This window comes from Panthera onca, chromosome X (genome assembly GCF_046562875.1).
Source record: "Panthera onca isolate mPanOnc1 chromosome X, mPanOnc1 haplotype 2, whole genome shotgun sequence".
Taxonomy (NCBI): Eukaryota; Metazoa; Chordata; class Mammalia; order Carnivora; family Felidae; genus Panthera; species Panthera onca.
In genome coordinates this window covers 104,308,040-104,333,837 of record NC_138357.1, presented here as the reverse complement: position 1 = coordinate 104,333,837, position 25,798 = coordinate 104,308,040, and the positions used below count along the sequence as shown (strand labels likewise).

The window sequence follows — 25,798 nt, the reverse complement described above, 5'->3', positions numbered from 1 at the left end:
ACCTTCAAAGCCACATAAACCTCAGAATTATGGTTTATGTTTTCTAAAACATAAGAAAAGAAGGCTTTGTGTGTATCTCAATTTTCCCTTTAAGACCTTGAGTATTAGGACACTTGGGGAAGGGGCAGGGTGTCTCGTTAAAACTCACAGATATAAAAAAAATAGAGATGAAGCAAAACGCAATTTGAATTGGACCTTCCATTTTAGTGTAACCAGGCCACATAAGAAACAGCAAAACAAAATCCCCTTTTAAAGTCACAGGTGCTGTATGTGTTTTAGAGCAGATGCTATTGACTGTATTAACCTTAAATAAATGAAAGCTAATGCCTTAGAGTTCTCCTCTAATTAAATCTAAGTTCTTTCTGAAAAGAAGACTCATTCCTAACTTCGTGCTTTCTTTCTCAAATAAGGGTTTTGTATTTTTCTGTTTCTTCATTCTGTACTTAGGTACTGTGGGAAATGATTAGAGGACAGCAAGAGGTAAATGGCTCTTGTCTACAACACTGAGTGGATCAAATTAGTGTAATGCCATGACGTTTATCCTGCCACACTGCAACCTGGCAGACAAGGTGACCAAAGTACATTCTAGAGATCCTGTTTGGGCACAGCCTAAGCTGAGTAACAAATCCCCAAAGTACAATGTCTTCAGTAAATTAGAAGTTGATTTCTCTCATTAAATAGACCAGTAGAGAGTAGCCCTGTCTGGTGGAGTGATTCTGTTCCGTTAAGTCATTCAGGGACCAAGCCCATTTCCTTACATCTTGTTGCTCCACCATTTTGTCTTCATATATATGGTAGAAACCAGTTCACGGCTTTTGAGCCTACAGGAAAAGGAAAAATAAAAGTCTAGGGCGTGAGGATGATCATAAAGGAGACTGTACGTAAAGGAGATTGTACACATCACTTCTTCCCCCATCTCATTGGCCCAATCTCAGTCACATGGCGTATCTACCTGTGAGGCAAGCGTGGAAATATCATCTATAGCTGTGGCCCCGTGCCTGGCTAAAACTTTGGGGGTTATATTACTAAAAGAAAGAGGGATAATAGACACTGGGAGGCATTTAGTGATCTCTCCCTTAGTAGGTAAAAGCCAGGGTTTTGAGAAAACAGATTAAGCACATGCGAAAAATGAAGGCAATGTTAGGACACGGTGTGCTCAAAAGGACAACAGCAACCTGTGTGTAAAAGTTACATTTGAATAAGCTTTTGGGGACATTTTGATACCCTTCACCATCATCACTAATATCTCTTTCTTTACTCCTTCTTTTCATATTCCTCATCTACCTCCCCCTCTGTTTTCTTTTCTCTTGTGTCACCTGCTTGTTATACTGAAGTGTAAAGAATTTGCTGATCACTGACCCACAGATAAATGCTTTCTCTATGTTTGTTAATGGTTGATTTAAGTATAATTGAAGCCTAAAAATGGAATAAGCATCACAAGAGTTAAAAGAAGCAGTGAGGAATTTAGTGTAGTGAATATGTAGTTAATGGAGCAAAAACAAAGTAGTTGTCTTATCAAAATGCAATGCCCAAAACTTGAGATTGGTAAGGGCTCTGCAATAAAAACTTAAAAATGTCTGCATTACAAAAAACGAAAGTCTACTTTGTGAATGACTCAAAACAGTTTTAGAAATGCACAAAATTATCTGCAGTTCTGATGTCTATGCCAGAAAGCAACCCACAAGTCACTTCTTCTATCCACTCTTCAACCGATGGGCAAAAGGGGCCCTACTTTCTTCTTTACTTAAAAATGACTAAGATGGTAAATTTTATATTATGCAAATCTCAATCCAATTTTTAAAACATCCAAAAAAATGGCCCTACTTCCTTTCCTTTATCATCAAGAATTTCTGAATAATGTTTTTGAGCAAATCCATTTCCTGGCAGTTGAACATTTTCCCCTAAGCGTTCACCAGTTTCCTCGTTTTATCTAATGCCCATCTTCTCAACACTCAGATGCAACATCACACTTTTCCAGGGGTGAGGTCATCAGAGGGCACCAGATGTTAACTGACGCTTGATGAGTTCCTTTCTTTAGCCTGGTGTCCCCTGATTGTTCTGGATGCCATAAACTTTTGTATTGTGCAGGTAAAAGGCAGCCATCAAAAGCTACAATTTGAGTCCTTACAAGCACCTTTGAACTATCAAAACACAATGCAGTAATAATATTCCCATTTGTACACCTTTTCCTTTCAAATGCATGAGGTTTTCCCATCATACTGGAAGGGTTTTGCCACTGTCTCTCTTCATCTTATTAGTTTGGGAAATATCCTCATCAATTTATACAAATCCCTATATGCAGCCCTCAGGTTCCTGAAGAGAATAATTTGGTCTAAATGGATGCATGAATTGCAAGTCATTACTTATAGAAAAGTTTAAGTCCCATAATAATAGTAATACTAGTAATAGTAATAATTGGTAACATTTTGTGAGTTTCAAATTGTTTGTGGCTACTTAGATCCTCTTGTAATCTATTCCCCACCAAATAAGTTGCTTTGTTCTGAAAAGCTACAGAAATACGCTGTAAGATAGTAGAAAATAAATGTTCATCAAGAAATCTGACGATACAGCTAAAATGTGGTTAACAAATTTAAAAGTGTCTGACTAGTTTTTCTGTGATTTTGCTCTCTTGACATTTGAGCAGACATTGTTACATCTTGCACGAATAACATCCTCATCTATGAGCTCGATATAATCTATCTCTTGCACTTCTTTCCTTTCTTTTGGAATCCTTGGAGAAATCTCTGATTTCCGGAGAACAATCTAGTTAGATCGTTAGATACTGGCAATTATTATGTACCATAGGTCTCGATACTTATTTGGGTAAAGCATCTTGAGGAAGTTCCAAGGGAACTTTCTTTATTTGTCTGTGTGTGTGTGTGTGTGTGTGTGTGTGTGTGTGTGTGTGGCAGTGGTGGTTGGTGGCGGAGATTCTTCATTTCTGAATACAGCTTTCCAGAAGAGGAGCCATTCAGTGTGACCAATGACAAAAGATAAATATGTTCTGTAAACTGCTTTGCTTTTTTATCTTAAATGGAGAATCTGGCAAAACGTTTATCTTTACCACGATCATGCAATAATTTTAATATGCATGATTACTGGTGCAAATGAAATTAAAATCACCCTACTATTCAACATCTTATTTAAGAACAGAATGCTCTTGAGGAGAGGGTTCAAGGTGGTGGCAAAGAAGATCCCGAACTCACCTTCTCCCATGGATACAAAAAATTTACAAGTACACATGAAATAACTTCCTCCAAAAAAAAAGGCCTGAAAACTTTACAAACAGAGCATCCATAACAAAAGATAAAAAAGATCAGCATCAAAACAGGTAAGAAAGGCAAAGACTGGATTTCACCAAAAAGCACCCACCCCAGGCATGGCAATCCACAATCAGGAGAGATCTCAAAAATATGGAACTTTTCCCCTGAGAAGCAAGCAGTGTGTGCTCTACATCAAACACCCCAACTTATAGATACTGCACAGAAGAGATGAGCCACCGAAACACCTGGCTTTGAAAAACAATGGGGATTATATGCAGGAAAATCGTAGAACTGTAGAGAGGAGCAAATCTGCTCTTGAGGGGCTCACACACAGACTCACTTGCCAAGGGACCCAGGTCAAAACATGAGCTTGCAAAGCACCTAGACCATATGTGAAGAAGACCTACTTACTAATCTTAAACTACCTGCCAGGGAGACAGAAATTTTATGGCATTCTCTCAAGAGACAGAGACAATAGCAAGTGACGTTTTAGATCACTGGGCATCATTTTTCTGAATTCATTCTAACTTGATAATGCTGGTGCTAGCGGGTGTCATTTTGGAACTCTCCCCACTGACTTGTTGGCACCAAAGGGCCACTGAGACCCACTGAGGGCCCTGCCCACCCCCGAATCACAGCTGTGTGTTATCTGGGCTGGGCAAGAGCCCCATTCACCCCTGCACCACAGCCATGGCTTCACCACAGCAGGTGGGCACATGCAGCTCAAACAGGGGACACCCCTTGAGTGTCTGGCTGTGGTGGCGAGGGAGGGTAGCACTTTTGAGCCGTGGGACATCTTATACACAAGAACATTCCTTCAAGGCTGGAAGAGTTAGCTGATTTACATAATATATAGAAACAAACACAGAGACAGAGGCAAAATGAGGAGACAGAGGAATATGCTCCAAATGAAAGATCAAGAGAAAATCAAAGAAAAAGACCTAAATGAAACACAGATAAGCAATCTACCTGATAAAGAGTTCAAAGTAATGCTCAAAAAATGGTCACCAAATTCGGGAGAGTAGATGAACACAGTCAGAACTTCAACAGAGATAGAAAATATAATAAAGTACCAAACAGAAGTTACAGAACTGAATAATACAATAACTGAAGTGAAAATCGCACTAGGGGAGTTCAACAGTAGACTGGATGAAACAGAAGAATGGATCATCAAGCTGGAAGACAAAACAATGGAACTCACTCGACAGAGCAGAAAAACAAAAAATAATTTTAAAAAGTGAAGAAGCCTTAAGGGGACTTTTGAGGAAACATCAAGCAGAATAATATTCACATTTAGGTATCCCAGAAGGAGAAAAGAAAGAGAAAGGGCCAGAAAACTTATTTGAGGAAATAATGGCTGAAAATTTCCCTCATCTGGGGAAGGATAGAGATGTCCAGGTCCAGGAAGCCCAGACAGTTCCAAAAAAGGCAAATGCAAAGAGATCCACACCAAGACACAGTATAATTAAAATGCTAAAGATAAAGAGAATATTTTAAAAGCAGCACGAGAACAAATTATTACATACAAAGGAAAGCCCATTAGGCTATCAGTGGATTTTTTCAGCAGAAACTTTGAAGGCATGAAAAGAGTGGCATGAAATATTCAAAGTGCTGAAAGGAAAAAAACCTTCAACCAAGAATTCTCTACCCAGAAAGGTTATCATTCAGAATTGAAGGGGAAATTAAGAGTTTTCCAGATAAACAAAAACTGAAGAACTTCATCACCACTAAACTGGCCTTATAAAAAATGTAAAAGGAACTTCTTTAAGCTGAAAAGAAATGGCACTAAGAGCAAGAAACAGTACAAATATAAAACTCTCACTGGAAAAGGTAAATACATATTATAGAAAGTGGATCAATGACTTCTAAAGCAAGTATGAGCCTTAAAAGACAAAAATAGTAAAAGTAACTAAAACTACAAAAGTTAATTCAGGGATGCATACAATAAAAAGAAGCGAAAGGTGGAGAGTAAAAATGTAAGTTTTGGAATGTGTTCAAATTTAACTTCCTATCAACTTAAAACCACCCATTATACACCGAGGATGTTATGCACAAATGTTATGTTAACCACAAAGCAAAAACTTACAGTAAAACCACAAAAGAAAATAAGAAAGGAAACAAAATGTAACACTAAAGAAAGCTATCACACCCTAAGAGGAGAGAGAAAGAGGAAAAGAAAGGAACAGAGGTTGTTGAAAACAACCAAATGAACAAAAATGAACCAAATGGCAATAAGTACATACCTTATAAGTAATGACTTTAAAAGTAAATGGACTAACTTCTCCAATCCAAAGACATGAGTGGCTAAATGAATTTAAAAAACAAGATCCATCTACATGTTGCCTATGTGAGACTTACTATGAAAGGACATACACAGACTGAAAGTGAAGATATGGAAGGGATGGAAAACGATATTACATGCAAATGGAAACAAAAAGGAAAATGGTGTAGGGGCACCTGGGTGGCTCAGTCGGTTAAGCGTCTGACTTCAGCTCAGGTCATGGTCTCACGGTTTGTGAGTTCAAGCCCCACATCGGGCTCTGTGCTGACGGCTTGGAGCCCGGAGCCTGCTTCATATTCTGTGTCTCCCTCTCTGTCTGCCCATCCCCTGCTCACTGTCTCTCTCTCTCTCAAACATAAATAAACATTAAAAAAAATTTTTTTAAAGAAAAGTGGTATAGATATACTCATATCAGACAAAATAGACTTTAAAACAAAGACTAATAAAAAAAAACAAAGTCATTACATAATGATAAAGGGGTCCATCTAGCAAGAGAAGATAAGGTTTATAAATATATATGCACCCACATGAAAGCACCAAAATATATAAAGCAAATATTAATGTACCTAATGGGAGATACTGACATCAATACAATAATAGGGGACTTTAACACCCTGCTTCCATCATATCATTGGTTAGATCATTTAGACAGAAAATCAATAAGGTAATGTTGGCTTTAAACAACACGTTAGATCACATGGACTTCATAGATACAACATTCCATCTAAAAACAGCAGAATATGCATTCTTCTCAAGTGCACATGGAACCTTCTCCAGGATACATCACAGGTTAGGCCACAAAACAATTCTCAGTAAATTTAAGAAGATTGAGTGCCCATCAATAGATTTTATATATATAATATATATACTTATATATTATATATATATCTCTATCGATAGAGATAGATATATCTATATATAATGCTACATATATATATAATGCTATATATGTGTGTGTGTGTGTATATATATATATATATATATATATATATGTAATGCTATGTATATATAATGCTACACAGCTATAAAGAATGAAATCCTGCCTTTTGTAACAACTTGGATGGAACTTGAGGGTATTATGCTAGGTGAATTAAGTCAGATGGAGAAAGACAAATACTGTATCGCTTTACTCATATGTGAAGTCAAAAAACGCAAAGCAAATGAACAAATAAAACAAACTTACAGAGACAGAGAAAAAATTGTGGTCATTAGAGGGGATGGAGGTTGTGGGAGAGCTAAATGGATGATGGATATTCATCGTATAGTGATGGATGGTAACTAGACTTTCAGTGATGATCGCTTTATAGTGTATACAGATGTCCAATTTGAATGTACACCTGAAACTTATATAATGTCATATACCAGTTTTACCTGGATTTTTTAAAAGAATGGTCTGGTCCCTCCTGTTGAAAGAGGGAGGAATTATCATTGGTGCCATTTGGGTCATATGTCAACCCCTGTAGCCAACCACTGGCTACACACTGATGTCAATCACTATACCCAAGAGGATAGGGTACTATAATTGGCTGACACTTAGGAAAGCAGTTCTCTTACATGAGGAGGGTGGAATTGGGGATTTTGTTTACCAGAAAAAGGAACAACGGACAAACAAAAACAAACAACCCCCCCCTTACAAATCACAACTTTATGTATATAAAATATGTACATAAAGTATAAAAGAATATCTGATTATGTTATACGCACCTCCCAGAAAATTTGAGAATCCACTGGCTAAATTTCTTATTCCTCTCCACAGAATTTTCTGTCCATATAGGAGACCTTGACCAGTTCATTCTCAACTAAGCCAGGATATATTAATTTCCTGGGAATCAAGATGTGTTGATGATTAAATGAGAAAATAAATGGTGTTTGACACATGGCAAAGAAAAAAAAAAAGAACAAAATGCTCACTATTGCCTGATTCTGAGTAAGACCTCCGGATATTGATGCTTTTTAATTAGAGAAGAATTTTTCTTTTAATTAAAAAGGTGAGGTTTTGGGGTTTTGGGTTTTTTTTTTCCCAGTGTTAGAGAGTGTCCTCTAGTGGAGAGAGAATCTCTGATCTCAGCAGCGTTAGAAATGGTCAGAGGATACAAATTAGAAGGTTGCCCTAAATAACAAGTGTCCCTGCTGCCGATTAGAATCCCCTGGTTGAAGGGAAAACATATGATTTTTCCTCTCAGGCCTCCTCACATTGGCCTACTTGAAAGCCTGCCATATGACAAGCATTGTTCTTATTTTAGATAGCAAACGATTTTTCATGATCAATTTTCGAATGCTTCCTTCTGAACCGGGTAAGATTGAGCTGACAGGGCACCTTTCGACCAAAAAGGCAGCAGAAGCATTTAGTGCATTTTACTGTAGCTTCTACCGGTATCACCTTGAGACCGCAAGAATACCTTTATCTTCAGGATTCCGGCCCTGGCTGCCGGATACATTTGATGCGTTTCGCTCCCCACGCCACAGGTTAAAGTTTTCTGCTATTATTTGAAGGAAAACAAAGAAACAAAATGGAAAGGACAATTCAATTAATGTGTCTCTCCCTTCTCTGTGACTTGTGGAATTCTGATGCTAATTTCCTGTGTTTCTGGTTCAGTGTAGTAAATAGTATTAGCGCAATCACTTGGCTTTCAGAGAAGAGACTGAAGGTGTTTTTTCAATATCTAAGTGGTTGAGGATGAGGAAGAGCTGTGGTTCCCGACTCTGAATCACAGGCTAGGATTGCCTTATCAGAAATTTCACGTTCCAGCAAATTACAGAGCACAGGACAGAAAAGATGGAGTTTCTCTTGGTAACAAGTTAAATAGTCCGAACTTCAACAGAGTAAAAATAAAATTCTGTGGCCCATTATTATATTTGAAAAAAAGAATAAGGAGAATGTCCATAAAATCTTTCGGGAATCAAACAAATGTCAGAGACAGATCATGTATATGTAAATATAATATGTTGATTATTTCAATGGCAGTGATAAGCAATGAGGCAAGCATTGTATTCCTGTTAACAGATAACTTCCAGAAAAATTTACAATCATGACCTTCGTACAGATATAAGAATGAATACATGTTAAAGAAATTTTGCTTGTATGATATGAAGAAATCAGGCAGATGTTATGACCGGCCCCAAGGTAAAGTCAAAATAGCAGATTCATGCAGAGTAAAGGAATGTTGACATAAATTCCAACTCGAGACAAAATTGATTTTTCTCTGGGTTGGGGGTGGGAAGGAGCTAAGAGAGCAGAGGGAAAATGAAGTCAATTAAATCACTACCAGACCTGAGAGAATTTACATATCAGTTACTTACAATTTACAGAGTCGAAAAATAGCTAAAGGCAGTGAAGAGCTGGCATCTGATAACTCAGAAAGGTGTGCAGTAGATAAATGAGTAATTTTCCACGGAAACACAATTTTTCTTTCCTACATTCCTTAGGAAGGAGAATGTATTTCGGTAGCTTGGATTAGGTTATCAGGGACCCAGTCAGACATCTCTGCCTACACTGCTACCTCTCTACCCACCACTGTCATTATTACGAACCCTATTTCCTCTTCCCCAGCCTCCCTGTCCCTGCTTCCTGCCTGAGGGCCCTGCCTAAATGTTTTTCAATCTGGTTTCTTTTCTGAGCCCCAATTCCACTTTAAACAAAGTCCAAGGTAAGAAGAAATTGTTCCAGACAGTTAACTGTCACTGCTCACAAGAGAATCACCTGGGAGTACTTATTAAAAATGAAAATCCTTGTAACCCTCCACACTTGCTGAGTCAATACCTGCTTGGGGATGGGTCAGATTTTTGGCAGTAAGTTTGAGATTCACTGGCTTAAGTAAGCAAAAAAAGTCAAGTCTGAAGCCATATTTGTCTAAACTAACTGATACTGTTGAAGATATGGGAGTATAACAAATATGGCATGAAAGTTAATGGAAAATTACAAAAATAAACAAGGTTAATGGTAGCATTAGGACTTGCAATACTAACAATCTTTCCTCAAGTTGCTATCAAAATCTGGCTGAGGGGCCTGGCTGGCTCAGTCGGAAATGCATGTAACTTTTGATCTCAGGGTCATGAGTTTGAGCCCCTATGTTGGGTGTAGAAATCACTAAAAAAATAAATAAACTTAATTTTTTTTAAATCTGGCTGTGATCGTTTTCAAGTTGAATATCTGGAATATTAATCTATTAATGACCTTTTCGGCACTGTGCTAAAAGTTCTTTATTGCTTTTTGTTTTTAATTGAAAACATACTCAGGCATACATTAGATAACAAATACAATAAAGAAAAATTTATAATCATTCTCTGTTGTCTTCGTTTTCTTTGTATTATTTTCCATTCTACTAAAATTTTACTAATTATATATTCAAATATGTCAATCTTGAACTTTCTGGTAGTTTCTAGACTAATTCTAAAAATGATTTTTCCTCCAAGATTTATAAAACAATAATCTCGTAGTTTATCTTTCTTATAATAATATTTAACAAATCCCAATTTTTTGTTGTGTCCTGTGAAATTAATTTGTGTTTCCCAATTATAATTCAATTCTGAAAACTCATTGCCTGTAGTTAGGTCCAGTACCCTTTCTGAGCATTACAATTGATTCCAAAGAGCCATATCTCTGCCAGAGGGCCAAAAATCATGTTATTTTTATTGTTGTTTTTAAGTACATTTTGCAATAAACATGAGAGTACAGATATCTCTTCAAGGTAGTTATTTCATTTCCTTCAGGAATGTACCCAGAAGAGAGATTGCTGGATGATATGGTAGTTCTATTTTTGATTTTTTGAAGAAACTGCATACTTTTTTTTTCTGTAATGTCTGTACCAATTTACATTCCCCTCAACAGTGTAAAGGATTCTCTTTTCTCCACATTCTTGTCAACATTTTTTACCTTTTAATTTTTTTTATAATAGCCATCCTAAAAGGTATGGGCTAAGATCTCATTGTGTTTTGTTTTTTTGTTTAAGTTCGTTTATTTTTGAGAGAAGGAGAGAGGGCAAGGAAGGGGCAGAGGGAGAGAGGGAGAGAAAGAATCCCAAGCAGGCTCTGTGCTGTCAGCACGGAGCCAGAGGTGGGATTTGCAGGATCCTGAGATCATGACTAAGCCATCTGGGCACCCCACATTGTGGTTTGGATTTGCATTTCCCTGATGATTCGTGATGTTGAGTGCCTTTTCACATAACTATTAGCCATTCACAATAGTCAAGATTGGAAATAGCTTAATTGCCCATTGATGGATGAATGGATTGAGCAATTGTGAGAATATATATATGTGAGGTGAAATTTATTCAGCCTTAAAAAGGAGATCCTGGGGCCCCTGGGTGGCTCAGTCAGACGTCCGACTCTTGATCTCAGCTCAGGTCATGATCTCATGATTTGTGAGTTTGAGCCCCCCATCAGATTCTGCTCTGATGGTGCAGAGCCTGCTTGGGATTCTGTCTCACCTTCTCTGTGCCCCTCTCCTGCTTGTGTACTCTTCTCTCTCTCAAAATTAATGAATAAACATTAAAATAAAAGGAGATCCTGCCATTTGCACAACCACATGGATGAGCCTGGAAGACATTAAGTGAAATAAGCCAGACAGAGAAGAAAAAAACTGCATGATCGCACTTATATGTGGAATCTAAAAAAACATGTACATAAAAGGAGAGAGTAGAACAGTGGTTATGGGGGGGGGGGGAGATGGTCAAAAGGGACAAAGTTGCAGTTATGTAAGATGAACAAGTCTAGAGATCTAATGTACAGGATGATGACTATAGTTAAAAATACTGTACTGAATGCTGGACATTCACTAAGAGAGTAGATGCCGGGGGCTCTCGTCCCAAAAAATAGAAAATTAACTATGTGAGGAGATGATATCTTCATTATCTTGACTGTAGTAATCATCTCACTATATGTGTGTGAATGTTTGTGTATAAAATCATGCTGTACACCTTAAATATATCCAATTTTTTATTTAAGAAAATATGTAAAAGTCAATACATGTTGCTCTTTCTTTGGACCATCCACATGCTGTCTGTCCCCTGTTACTTATCATTATACTTTTTTGTAAGGATAGTTATTGACAATAGCTATCTACTTAAATTTCTAAATGAATACAGATTAATTTTGCTGAATTCTACAACTTATTAGATTTTTTTTTTTTTAGCACTAACATTAAATCTAAAATACAGCTTGTCAGGGCACCTAAGTGACTCAGTCGTTTGTGCGTCCAACTCTTGGTTTCAGCTCTGGTTACAGTCCCATGGTATGTGTCATGATCTCACAGTCAGTGAGTTCAAGCCCCAAGTCAGGCTCTGACCTGGCAATGCAGAGCCTGCTTGGGATTCTCTGTCATCCGCTCTCTCTCTCTCCCCCCTCCCTCTGCACTCTCCTTCTCTCTCTTAAAATGAGTAAATAGATTTTAAAATGTAGCTTGAGAATAGACTTCAAAAATATTTACTTTTTCCAACCAAAAATGTACAAATGATACATATGTGTGTGTGTGTGTGTGTGTGTGTGTGTGTATTTCATAAAACTTTTAAACTGACTTGATATGATTTTGTGGTTTATCCACAACCATCTCTCGTTATAATTTGTTGTTTAGTTCTCATGTAAATAAGATTTTTATTATTTTCTTTTTGGTTACTATGGAAATTAGTATGATGTTGATTTTTAGATATCATAGACCATGGATAACCATAAGGTTTTCCTCTTAAGGCTGACAAAAGTATGATAAAAATCAGCGACTCCTAGAGAATAAGATTAAAGAAAAAATAATTTAAAAGCACATTAACTAGCTAAAATAAAAGTGCATTCATTTGCTATGAATCATATACTTTAAAAAAAACTCAAATATGTCAGGCTTCCAAATCTACCCCATTAAGGAAAACTTGTTTCTCCTGAATTGCCTTCTTCACTTGTTCATTGCCGCCGGGTCCCAATGTGCTGAGGTAGAAGGTCCTACAATCTCATATTAGGCAGACTGTGTCTCATTTTAAAATTTTATAAGCAAGCTTTTAATAATTTTAGAATTAATGCTCTTTAAGCCTGCATTCTCTGTTGTTTTTATTTTGCATGTTCTGGCTCTTGAGTTTCTTCAGGGCATTTTTTCTGGATGTGAAATTCCATCCAAATATATTAAGAGGGTGGATAGCCCTCTCATTAAGCATTACCACATACACTCCATTTGTTCTATAGGGATGATGAGTCATATTTTTGACAAGATATGGGTATATTTTTTATATGATTCTGTTTAGAATAACTCAAATTGCATATAGAACAACTCAAAATGTACAGATGTTTACATTTTGTAATACAAATACAAAAGTCTGTTATATCAAAAGGCCAAACTTTGACACTTTGTTGGTAAGAGACTATTATATATTTCTTTTTTTAAGTTCATTTATTTATTTTGAGAGAGAACGTGCATGCACACACATGAGCAGGGAAGGGAGAGAGAGAGTGAGAGAGAGAGAGGGGAAAGAGAGAATCCCAAGCAGGCTGCACGCTGTCAGTGTGGAGACCAACACAGGGCTTGAACCCACGAACTGTGAGGTCATGACCTGAGCTGAAATCAAAAGTCAGACACTTAACCAACTGGGCCACCTAGGTGCCCTGAGATTGTTATGTATTTCTTATATTTGGACAGTTGAAAGAAAGAACTCTTCAAAGAAAGTAAAAATAGCAGGTCTTTTAAGTTGGTTAAGTGTGCAATTTTATTGTATTCAAATAATAGTTTTATCATCCTTTTAAAGCACCTTACAGTTGTTTTTTGCTTATGTCTTGTTGTAGCAGAACTACAAAGAAATTTTCATATAAAAATGATGCGGATAGGTGTTCCTGTATTGAATTTAAAGGAGATAATCCTGTGGGCCCCATTTATATTAACTTCTTGTTTAATATTTGTCTACTTTTAAACATTTGGAAATAACTCTTTGTAGTTTTTCTTAAAGAGCGTAAGCCTTTGATAACTTATTCTGTTGGTATGAAATCTCATCTAAAATTATAAATCCATCAGAGGATCTACAACACAACGGTGGAGAAATAAGCATTTTAGGCATGATGTTGACAATTACATTCTGTGGTCTAATAAAAGCCCTTTTATCCTGATATTGTTTTTATATTTTGAACAACATTGAGTATTAATAATAATTATATGTAACAAAAATTTTTGGTTTAATATGAACGGTAAGAACCACAAAAAGATGATACTTCACACTCACTAGAATGGCTATAATCTAAAAGATAGATATAAGTTTTGGTAAGTATATGGGGAAATTGAAACCCTCATTTGTACATTGCTGGTCAGAATATACAATGGAATAACCACTTTGGAAATCCACAGGTTGGCAATTCGTCAAAGATTTAAACATAGAATTATCTTATGACCCAGAAATTTGACTTTTAGATATGTTCTACTTTTAGATTCCCCTCAAGAGAAATGAAATCATTTATGTCCACACAAAAATTTGTACAGGAGTGTTCAAAGCAACATTATTATTTATAGCCAAAGAGTGGAAACAACTCAAATATCCATCAACTAATGAATGGATAAACAAAATATGGTACACCCATTCAATGGAATATTATTTAGCCACAAAGAGGAATGACATACTGATAAATGCTGTAACATGGATGAACCTTGAAAATATTAAGCTAAGCATGAGAAGCCAGGCACAAAAGGCTACGTACCGCATGATTCCACCTATACAAGATGTCCAAAATAGGCAAATCCATAGAGGCAGAAATTAGAAGTAGATTAGTGGTCGTTGAAGGCTGGGGAGGATTGGGAGGAAATGACTAGTGACCAATTGGGTCAACATTTCTTTGAGGGATGAAAGTTTCCTAGAGTTGATTGTGTTCCTGGTTCTGTGACTATACTAAAAACGATTTACATGGGTAAATTGATATGTGAATTATTATTCTTACATGTGTGCAATTTCTTTGAGAGAACAGTTTTAAAGAGAGTGGTGTGCCGGTAAATGCTTAACCATTGGTTCTCCAAGTGTAATTCTGACATCTAAGTGGTCTTGACCCTTTAATTTGCATTGGCAAATAAGAGTGAGACACTGGAGATATATGTCAGAACTGTATTTGTTTATCATTGATGTAAGCAACTTCTTTACTGAATCAAATCATAGTTTTTGAATATGAGAGGAATATTTTTATGTTTGTGCTTTTACCAATATAACAGCCGTAGGCCTGACACTGTGAAGTTTAATCTACATTAATAACATTTTCTCCATGTTGCCTCAAGTATAGACAGACAACAAAAACGATAAATCATAACCTGAATTGTAGAATTTGGCAACTTCTGGGGTATATACTCCCACCATGGCTCATGATTGCAAGCTACCAACATAAGATCACTAAATGTGCAGTTGGGGAAAGATGAAGAATCTAGCCAAGTAATTTGGAATTTTTGAGCTTTAAATGTCTAATACCGTTGTTTTCAATACAGTATATTTAATTGTAAGCTTCTATACTTTGATTTTTTAATAACGACTGTGTTTAACAACCTGCTTACAAGAATTTCTGAAAATTGTACTCATTGACTCCTACTGGTATGAACCGGCTCCAGCCCACAAGTGAAATAACATCTGAATGAGGAGGTTCTGCATTTGCAGTGTTGAAGACTGGTTTATAAGATAGACTTGGCCTTTTGCGATAGGCTGTAGACACGTAACCTTTAATAAATGAAGCTTTGAAAACAAGGAACCAAGGGGAAATGCAAGTACAAGAGATATTAAGCAGGTTATTCATTTGAAATTATGTATTGAGTTCCTAACACATTCAAGACACTGTAATGGGTCCTAGTGATGTGCAAAGGTAAATGCACATATAATTTCTGCCTCTGGGTTAGACATGCAAACAAACCAAGTATTGTAAGGAATATGTTATGATAAAGTACAGACATATGTCCCAAGGGCTATGGGAGAAGAAAAGACAGAAAGACTATTTCTAGAAAAGCCAAGTCATTCTTTCGGAAGAAGTGGAAATGAAGAAAATTTAAAGCAAAGAATATAACATTAAAAAGCATGAGAATGTGAAATGAATCATGGATGGACGGCTTCTAAAATTCACATGCTAAAAACCTGTCACGTAACTGACGTGTCCTGCTTCATCCGCCCAAGGTGTAAACACAGTCGGATTGTTTTGAATTTCTTAATTCCTATTTCCTAACTACATAATTCCCTAAATCTCCTAATTTCTGTTTTCCTATCTGCCCTTCTTAATTTCTTTCTGCCCTTTTGGGTAGAAGTGCATCATCTCTCCCTAGATCCCACCCTGACCCATGAATTTCCATCAACTCTTGGTTCTTATTCAACATAACAGGGAGGGACAGTAGTCCTTTAATCATGCTTTCACACACAGGTAATACATACTTGGGATCCAAAGTCACAGTTCTCTGGCACTCATGTGATTAGTTGTCATTTCTCAAAAGAAAATTACTTACTGGGTGGACACAGTTTTCCTCCCCAACCCGTAGGCAATTGGGTAGTCTCAGGTGTGAGCCAGACTTCAGCTGGCCCTTCCTTCCGGACTGACTTGCCAGGGGCACTCTTGCTGTCCTTTCCTCCTAGCGTAGCTATGCATGAGAAGGGGTATGGTGCCTTTTGTTCAGCCACACGAGTAGGTATAATTAAGAGAAACCACTCAAAAATCTCTTCACAGAACAGAGCTCTGCTCAGGTTGACTCTATCCCGATTGCATTCAGAAGCAGCTGGCAACTTCCCAATCTCTCTCTCTCATGAGTGAAATCATATGGTAGTTGTCTTTTTCTGACTGACTTACTTCATTTAGCATAATACTCTCTAGCTCCATCCATGTCATTGTGAATGGCAAGAGTTCATTCTTTCTATGGCTGAGTAATATTCCAGTGTGTGTGTATGTGTACATATATACATATGTGTGTGTGTATACGCACACACACACACACACACACAAACACACACACATATCAGGGTGCATGTATCCCTTCGAATTAATATTTTTTTTATTCATTGGGGAAATATCTAGTAGTACAATTGCTGATAGTTCCATTTTAACTTTTTGAAGAACCTCCATATTGTTTTCCAGAGTGCCTGCACCAGTTTGCATTCCCACCAACAGTGCAAGAGAGTTCCTCTTTTTCCACATCCCTGCCAACACCTGTTGTTTCTTGTGTTGTTAATTTTAGCCATTCTGACAGGTGTGAGGTGATATCTCATTGTAGTTTTGATTTGTATTCCCTGATGATGAGTGATGTTGAGCATCCTTTCATCTGTCTGTTGGCCATCTGTCTGTCTTCTTTGGAAAAATGTCTATCCATGTCTTCTGTCCATTCTTTAATTGGATTATTTGTTTTGGGGGGTGTTGAGTTTTATAAGTTCTTTATATATTTTGGATACTAACCCTTTATCAAATATGTCATTTGCAAGTAGGTTTACTCAAGCAATCACTCATACGCACAATTTCCGGCTATGTTCACTATTAACTCATAACTCTGAGGTTTCCAGTCTTTAGGATCCTCCTTCCTTGTACTTTAAAGGCATTTAGTTGTCAGGATCCTTTAGAATCTTCTCAAAAATTTATGAAGACGAGAAAGTTTGCTTGCTTCAGATGCCAACAAATGTGTTGCTGGGGGCTAGTTTTCAGCCCTTCTTGTAATACCTAAGGGGAAGGAAAAATTCTTCCTTTACCATTCAAGCTCTTCCAGCTGGACTAAGAATTGATGTGAGACAGATTTACAGGAGAAAAAAGTCAAAGTTTTATTATGTGCACACAAAGGCCCAATAATGAAATTGATTCCTAAAGAAATGACTAAGGCAGGCAGTTGTTTTTTTGGTTTGGGTTTTGGTTTGTTTGTTTGTTTGTTACTTTTCAGACAAAGAGGCAATAAATCTCTGAGGAATGGACAGGACCAAAAAAACTTTGAGAGTTTCCATTAGTAAAGAATTCCAAACAGAATTTGGACTGCAGTTGTACATTGGTAAAAACAACAAGGATTGTTTTCTCAGCCTTCTCAGCTCTGAATTCCCTTTGTCTGGTGATAAGGATGTCTTTTTTCCTTTTGGTACAGGGAGAATACCTTTCACATGGGATATTTATTTCCTGCTTTCAGGGAGACAGAAGACTGTCTGGATGTGTTTCTTGTACAGTCTGTCTCTTAAGTAACTTTTATTTAAAATAACCAGTATGCTGGGGCGCCTGGGTGGCTCAGTTGGTTGAGCTTCCAACTTCGGCTCAGGTCATGATCTCATGGCTCGTGGGTTCAAGCCCCACATAGGGCTCTGTGCTGACAGCTTGGAGCCTGGAGCCTGCTTCAGAGTATGTGTCTGCCTCTCTCTCTGTCCCTTCCCTGCTTGCTCTCTCTCTCTTGCTCGCTTGCTCTCAAAAATAAACATTAAAAAAATAATAAAATAATTCTGTGCTGAGAGCTCTCTGCTTCCAATTCTGTGTCTCCCTCTCTCTGCCCCTTCCCTGCTTGCTCTCTCTCTCTCTCTCTCTCTCAAAAATAATAAACATTAAGAAAAAAGAAAATTAAAAAAATACTAAAATAAAATTATAATAAAATAAAATAAAATAATCATTATGCCAAAGTAGCCCATCTTGTGGCAGTCTGCCCTTGGCACTCTATATACCCTAAGAGATCCCTTGCCCCAATTCAAGTTGGAATAAGCCCTTACAGATCCCTATCTTGTCGTGCATTTTCTGGCTCCGCTTAGAGGCAACAGGATCTTCTAACTCATGTGTACTGGAATATTTCGGTTCTCTAATGCTGGCTAAGGCCTTCAATCCAAGTATTTGCAAAATGGCATAACCTGTCTGGAAATACACCTTCCTTTTGCAGGCATTATATTCACTTCCACCTTTTAGTCAGAGACCTCCACTTACCTTATTAAGTAGTCAACCAATCTGCACTGATCATTACAATGGTGTCTCCTGAGTAGCATGTTGAAAGAAACTAATCTCTGCAGTTGCATCATTGATTTTACATGTAATAAAAATCCCCAGTATTTATTCTCATGAGTTGTTCATTTGTTTTTTAATGTGCTTTTCTACCTGAGCGTGTGTCGGTTTCCTTAATTAAAACATTATTCCATATATAGTGATAATATTTTAATAACATTTTTAGGGGATTCTGGATTTGCAGTTCCTTTTCTTTCCCATCCAAAGATTTTGTTTCCTTTCTATTTCCCACCTCCTTCCACCTGCCCTGTAAAATCTTGTAATTACTAGTATTATGTACCCTCTGATACCATGCTTTGAGAAGGGCACATCACCTCTCTGGTATCATTCTCAACAATTCATAACCTAAATCTAATCGTATAAAAAACATGGGGCAAGCCTAACTGGGAGAACCTTCTATAAAATCGCCAACCAGTCTTCTTCAAAATCTTATAACTACTATTTCGTTAAACAAGCTGTCAAAAGCACATATTCTATAAATTTGACAAAGATTAAAAATACCTGAGAAAACATTTTAAGTTAATGTTTCATTAAATCAATGAAGTGATTAAAATTTTACCTGCAGTTTGCCTAAAATAAGAGTGTACAAATAGTTTTATAACACATTTCCATCTCTTCTCTCTGCAGGCGACTCAGCTAATCTAACCTGCAGAGCTTTCTTTGGGTACAGTGGAGATGTCAGTCCTTTAATTTACTGGATGAAAGGAGAGAAGTTTATTGAAGATCTGGATGAAAATCGAGTTTGGGAAAGTGACATTAGGTAAAATATTTTTTTCTTTGAACTTGTACAGTCAAGTTAACATTAGCTCTGTTAGTGAATAGAAAGTGAGCTAAAGGAAAATAAATGGGTTTTTGCTATTTGAGGGTGGGGGTTACTGTTATAAGAAAAATATCTCAACATTTAATGACAATGAGGCAGAACACTATTACGAGACTGACTATGCAGTTGCAGAACATGGAGGCCATTTGCAGAGAATTTAAAGGAAATAAAAAAATTCTTTAGTTTTTCACTAAAGAATATACTGAGTATGAGACAGACCAAAATACCATCAAATGTGGAATATGATACTGATGTGATATGATATTGATATGATATTATGCCTTTTGTTTGTAAGAGCTCTTTTTTTAATTGTCACGAGGAAGTTTTGACTCAACCAAACACAATCTTTGTCATTTCCTTTTATATGTTTTTTACATATCTTAGCCATTAAGCAGGCTCTACAACACTTGATAGGGATGATAAAAGATACACAAAATATTTTCATTGTCCTTTTTAGTCCGACTTTAAGGTCTAAATATTACTCTAGTGGGAATGATAAAGAATAACCATTAAAAAATACCATCTATTTTGAGGACATAATGCTTAAACCTCTTTTTTAAAAGTATTTATTTGTTCATTTCCTTCCAAGTAAGTATTCAATTATGACTAAAATTATGCTTGGACATAGATACTCATTTTTAATCATGGTATAAGTAAGCAGGCACATAAATAGTAATTAAGTTACAAGTGAGTCAAAATGCTGATCATGTGTAAACACTCTCCCATCTAAAGGTCGCGTCTTCTGGGTATATGTGGGCATGTAAACCAAGTTTCCTCTTCTTAAATGCAAAGACTTTCAAAACTTGATCAAAGGTATAAGTGAAAAAGTTTTTCAGTAGAAAACAAAAACGTATAAAACTGTCATATAGGGTTATTTCTATTGGGATCTTCTTGCCGGCAACAAATACACAAGAATATTGTACTCCAGTTGGGTTCTGAGATGCCCAGATGGGCAATTCTCCAATATGTACTAAACTGTTCCTCTGCCATTTTTCATATTTACAACTTCACTATTATCTTTTACCCACATACTTTGAAATGTTAAAGTTAAGGAAGGACAATAAACCTCCTAACTTTTCCCCTCTCTCTTTTTACGGGTGCTCAAGAAAGATTCCAGAAAGGTATTTTTCTTTAAATCAACATTAGGAAGTAATGTACAGACATGAGTCACCAAACAGATCAGAGGACATTGGAAGCAGGGAAAGGGAGCCTTGCTTTGAAGTTTTCTATTTGCTCTGAAAGATTATGAAAATCTTTGACAAGTGAGGTTAGTGCTTACCGTTAATTTTAGCGTCAGAATTAAACACTTCATCAGAATACTTAGTCTATAGGTTTATACTTTCACATTTCTTTTAAAATCGTCAATTGACTTGTATGTATCATTTTTTTAAAAATGCCAGGCTGGAGCTTTCGAACGAAATGTCAAAATAGCTCAGAAATGTTCTCTTCTTCCTTTAAAGAAGAAAAAACACTAACCTGATCTATAATTAGTCCTCCAGCATAAGACATTAGAATTGCTTCTCTCACCTTTAGCATATCATATTTCTTAGAGGGAGAGCAATGTGTAAACTTTTCTTCAAGGTCCTTCTCACCTCTTCATCATGACACTGTGATTGTCCTGCTATGAGAGATAATTAACTGCAACTTCATTAGCATGTCCAAAAACAAGCTTCCTCATTAGAAGTGAAGAGGAAAAGGGCATGATATAATTTAATTAAGATAGCGTCAATCCCTAGCCAGATTTGAAGCCTAGATGCTGTAGGTATTTTCCCAGCACATTCAGATTCATCTAAATTTTTTTTCTTTTTCACGTCTTGTGTATGTTTGTGTGGGGTTTTTTGTTTCGTTTTGCTTTATATTTTAGAATTCTCAAGGAGCATCTCGGGGAACAGGAAGTTTCCATCTCATTAATCGTGGACTCTGTAGAAGAAGGTGACTTGGGAAATTACTCCTGTTACGTTGAAAATGGAAACGGACGTCGGCATGCCAGTGTTCTCCTTCACAAACGGGGTGAGTGTCACCTTCTAAGCTTGAGTAGTCCTGAAACTAGAAAAGAGAGGGAAAGAATTGGAACCAAAAAGAAAAAAGGTGTGATTTTTCTACCTCAGTTTGTCCTAAATAAAACAATCACAATAGCATTAGGGCCATCATGGCAGATAACACAGTGGGAGGGTGACTACTAGCTCAGGATCTAGAGTCAAATATCGATTCCTTGCTGGGCTTTACCACCAAATCTAGAACCTTGCGGGTGATATCTCACTTCCCTAAGCCTCAGTTTCCTGATCCTCACCAGCCCATGGTCAACAATGGTAGCAACTCTTCAATGTGTTTTAAGGATGAAAAAAGACAAGAAACGTGAAGAGCTTGCTTGGCGCAAAACCTGTACACGAGAGAAGTGAAGTTAAATGCTGCTTATTATTGTTACAAGGAGGCAAACCAATAAAAAAATAACGGGCATAATTTTAAGTCGCATTATGTTCTCTGTTTGAAGGTTCCTTCTTTGGTGTAAGAATCACGACATTGTTTTCTGCATTGGAGAGCTTTCACATGTGTAATATCTTCTCAGGGTTCATAGGAATTCCTTAATTACTCATTAATGAATTATTCAATTATTACTATTAATAATTTAAGTAAAACAGGTTGTGATCAAGTATGATATCTGCTGCACTAAATGTGATTCCGCAACAACCCCAACACCTTAGTCACAGGGTTAAAACATGCATAAATATAGATTGAATTGTTTCCAATTAGAGCCTGTTAAAAAACAAAATTCAGCTGAGTAAATGTGAAATTTCATTTATGAAATGACCCATGAATGGGGCAGAGCTGAGGAGCTGCACAAAATGGAAGGCTTTTATAAGAAGGAGGGTGGGGCAAGAAATTATTAACCAAAGAAAGAAAAGTACTGTTTCAAGCCAGGATGGCTACCCTAGGTAGGTGGGAGACTGGGAAAGGCCGGGCTTTTTATCATGCAGATGACCTCCCCTGTGCTAATCAAGTCATTTCAAATTGACTTTTAAAAGGTAACATTCCTGGGGCGCTGGATGGCTCTGTGGGTTAGGCGTTGACTTCAGCTCAGGGCATGATCTCAAGGTCGTGATCTCATGGTTCATGAATTCAAGTCCCGCATCGGGCTCTCTACTGGCAGCACAGACCCTCTGTCTCCCTCTTACTCGCCCCTCCCCTGCTCACACTCTCTTTCTCAAAAAGGAATAAACATTAAAAAAATAAACAAAAAAATAAATGAATCAAAGGTCACATTCCTGAGATAGGTCCCAACCATAATTAAGTCTTGCTTTGCTGTTGGGCAGGGAGGCAGATAACTCCGCTGGGGCTTGTTGTTTTTGTTTTTGGGTTTTTTTTTCTTTTTTAACAAGACCGTTGTAAACTTAGAACCATGCCTTCACTGCAGAAATTTTTCATGTATATTACAAGAGAAATATGGGGTTTTTTGTACATTATGCTAAGTGAAAACTTTCCAGTTTGGGGAGTGAGTACACTTGATGTTTTCTTACTCAGCAAATTCATAATGGTCTTAATTTCAAAGCACATGTTTAATCCTAGACTCTTTGAGGTTGAAAAAGAAAGAGAACCTTGAAGACTCTTCCCCCCACTTCATCGGGCAATAGATTCCCTTTGAATAATGTTACTGAAAGATATTAAAACAGACACTTCTGTTGTCAGGTTACTGCAATATTAAAATAGTCTACCTTTGGAGGATGTGAGTAGAGGGGAAAGGTAAGGAGCAGGTAGCAATGATTGTTCTTTTCTTTCTATAGCTTCACATGAAGAAATTGAGAAAAGGAATGTTATGCCTATAAAAGGACGGAAATAGCTTCCCAGGGTTGGAAGCAACTTAAATGTTGTGTAACTGAACCACTCCGTAACATTTTCCTAAGGGATCCGTTAGCTTATACTGGATCACATTCCCTCTGAAGGAAGCCAGTTCTATCTCTAGAAAAACCTCTTACAAAGCATCCCTTTTCACTGCCTGCCCCTTGACCCGAGTTCTACACTTTTAATCTCTCTTCTCCCAAACAGCCCTTCAAAAGTTTGTTTACTATCACCATGATCCTCCTGGGCCTTTATTTCCCTGGATTCAACTTGTTTAGTTTTTTTTTAATTTCTTTTTCCTTTCTGTGGATACAATACTTTGACCATCCTGTTCACTCCCTTGAATATGCTCTAATTAGAGTCTAAATTATTTCTCAAGAAGAGAGAAGATATAGGGCACCTAGAAAAATCTGTTGACTTAGGGCACCTGGGTGGCTCAGTTGGTTAAGCATCCAACTATATTTTTAAAAAATTTTTAATGTTTTTTTCTTTTTACTTATCTTTGGGATAAAGAGAGAAAAAAAACACGCACAAGCTGGGGAGGGGCATAGAAAGAGGGAGACACAGAATCTGAAGCAGGCTTCAGGCTGTCAGCACAGAGCCCAATGCAGGGCTTGAACTCGCAAATGTGAGATCATGACCTGAGCCAAAGGTGGACACTTAACTGACTGAGCCACCCAGGAGCCCCAAGCACCCAACTCTTTGGTTTCGGCTTGGGGTTCCCTCTCTCCTTCTCTCTCTGTCCCTCCCTCACTTGTGCTCTCTCTCTCTCTCTTAAAATAAATAAATAAACTTAAAAAAATCTGTTGGCTTGGACAACACATAGTTCTTTTAGGACAAGGTAGGAGTAACAGTTAAGTATTGATCGTCAGAGAGCAAGAGATAGTTAGCAGGGACAACCCCTTCAAGGGTCCTGCTAGCTGAATTAAGAATCAAATTGACTTGAGACAGATTAACAGGAGAAAATCAAATTTAATAGTGTATATATGGGGGATCGACACAGACATGGAAGTTCTGAAGATAAGAAAAATGAGGTATATATGTCATCCCGAACTAAGGAGAAGAGGGTAGGGGTCAGGGACTTTGGAGGAAAGGAATGCATTTCACAGGATGGTAAGAAGAAGAACAGATGTTTGGTAATTAGGTGTTTGCCCCACCATACAGATGGATCACTCAGGGAAAATTTATCTCTGCCAGGGACGCCTGGGTGGCTCAGTGGGTTAAGCATTCAATTCTTGATTTCAGCTATTCGGAGTCTTGATTTCAGGTTAGGTCATAATCTCACGGCTCATGAGCTTGAGCCTCCTGTCAGGCTCTGCACTGACAGCGTGGAGCCTGCTTAGGATTCTCTCTCTCTCCCTCTGTCTCTGCCTTTCCCTGCTCATGTACTCTCTGTCACAATAAATAAATTAAAAAAAAAAATCTCTGCTAATAACCCTTATTCAGGGAAGGACCACTAATTTCCAGTCTTGTCTGTAGTTAAGGGAAGGACAAAAGTTTTTCTTGAGCCCGTAGGGTTTCAGTTGCCTTCAGCTCAGAATAATCTTCATGCCAAAGTGGCCCATCTTGGGGTGGCCTGCCCTTGGCCCCTACAGGATCATAAGGAGAAAAGAAGGGAAATGAATTGTATCTGAGGAGGCACACAGCCAGGAAGGGTCAAATATCCCCGGGCTATTTTTAGCATTTGTGGCCTAAGGTTAAGTTGCCCATAGCTACAAAAGCTTCCAGAACTGCAAAAATAAATGATTGAAGAATCAAGGAAATTGTTTGAAAAACTTTCCTGATACTGTCTGGTTCCCTAGACACGGAGAAGAAAATTGTGGCCAATGTTGGAGCGGTCGTTCATACTTAAATGCACAACAGTTTTCAAATATGTATATATACTGCAAGCATTTTGGTTTTCGTAAAACAGAAGCATTAAGAAGCGAAAAAGGTGTTTGTTCTTCAAGGTCATGTACTCCAAAAGTCCCTTTTAAAGTTAGCTTGTGCCTTCCTTTTAAGAGAGCAGCAGCAATTGAGTCATCAGTTCACAAAGGCAGCAAGGCATGCAGTTTCCTGCCCTTGAGAGGCTTATGATCATGGGGAATGTTCTATCCCACTCATCTTTGTGAAAAAGAAAGGACTTTGGTTAACATGTGGCACGACTGCAAGTTCCCCGCCTGGCCAGGTTCAGAAGGTCAAGGCACAGCACATGCAGGTCTACAGTTTTGGTCTTGGACCACGGCACCCCTGAAGGAGTCAGATTATTGTCATGCTAGCAATTAGGGAATTCTCAGATGAGTTGCCGTATTATCCAGAAGACTAAAAGCTCAGAGAAGGAACTGGAAGCTGTCACTATTAATCATATTTTTCTGCCATTTACTCAGAAATCCCTTAACTTATCTTATCGGCCTTCCAAGCCTTTCATTTTAAAACCTCCCTAAAGACATGTGCTAAACCATTTGATGAACACAGAGCTTGCAAACCACCATTATCAGGTTTTTTGACAGGTACCCTTGCCAGGCCACACCTCCGTGCAAGTAACTGAAGCTTTCTTTCTGCCACCATTACCTTTTGTTCAGTATTGTTGACAGAATAAAAATGATGTCAGATCCCGCCAATGGGTGGTGTGTATTAGGATAGAAAACCTTTCCTGTCTTCCATTCTAGGTTCTTTGGCTCGTCTAATAATTAAATTGACATAAGA

At 37.5% G+C, this 25,798-nt stretch overlaps 1 protein-coding gene across 1 annotated transcript in view; it reads left to right on the top strand.

Annotated features, from left to right (window-relative positions):
- IL1RAPL1 (interleukin 1 receptor accessory protein like 1) overlaps positions 1-25,798 on the top strand; it is a 1,360,593-nt gene that overhangs the window by 1,284,796 nt on the left and 49,999 nt on the right. Inside the window, exons 7-8 of the mRNA XM_081794008.1 lie at positions 19,087-19,219; positions 21,144-21,289. Coding sequence (XP_081650134.1) covers positions 19,087-19,219; positions 21,144-21,289 — 279 coding nt within the window. The remainder of the gene's footprint in view (positions 1-19,086; positions 19,220-21,143; positions 21,290-25,798) is intronic.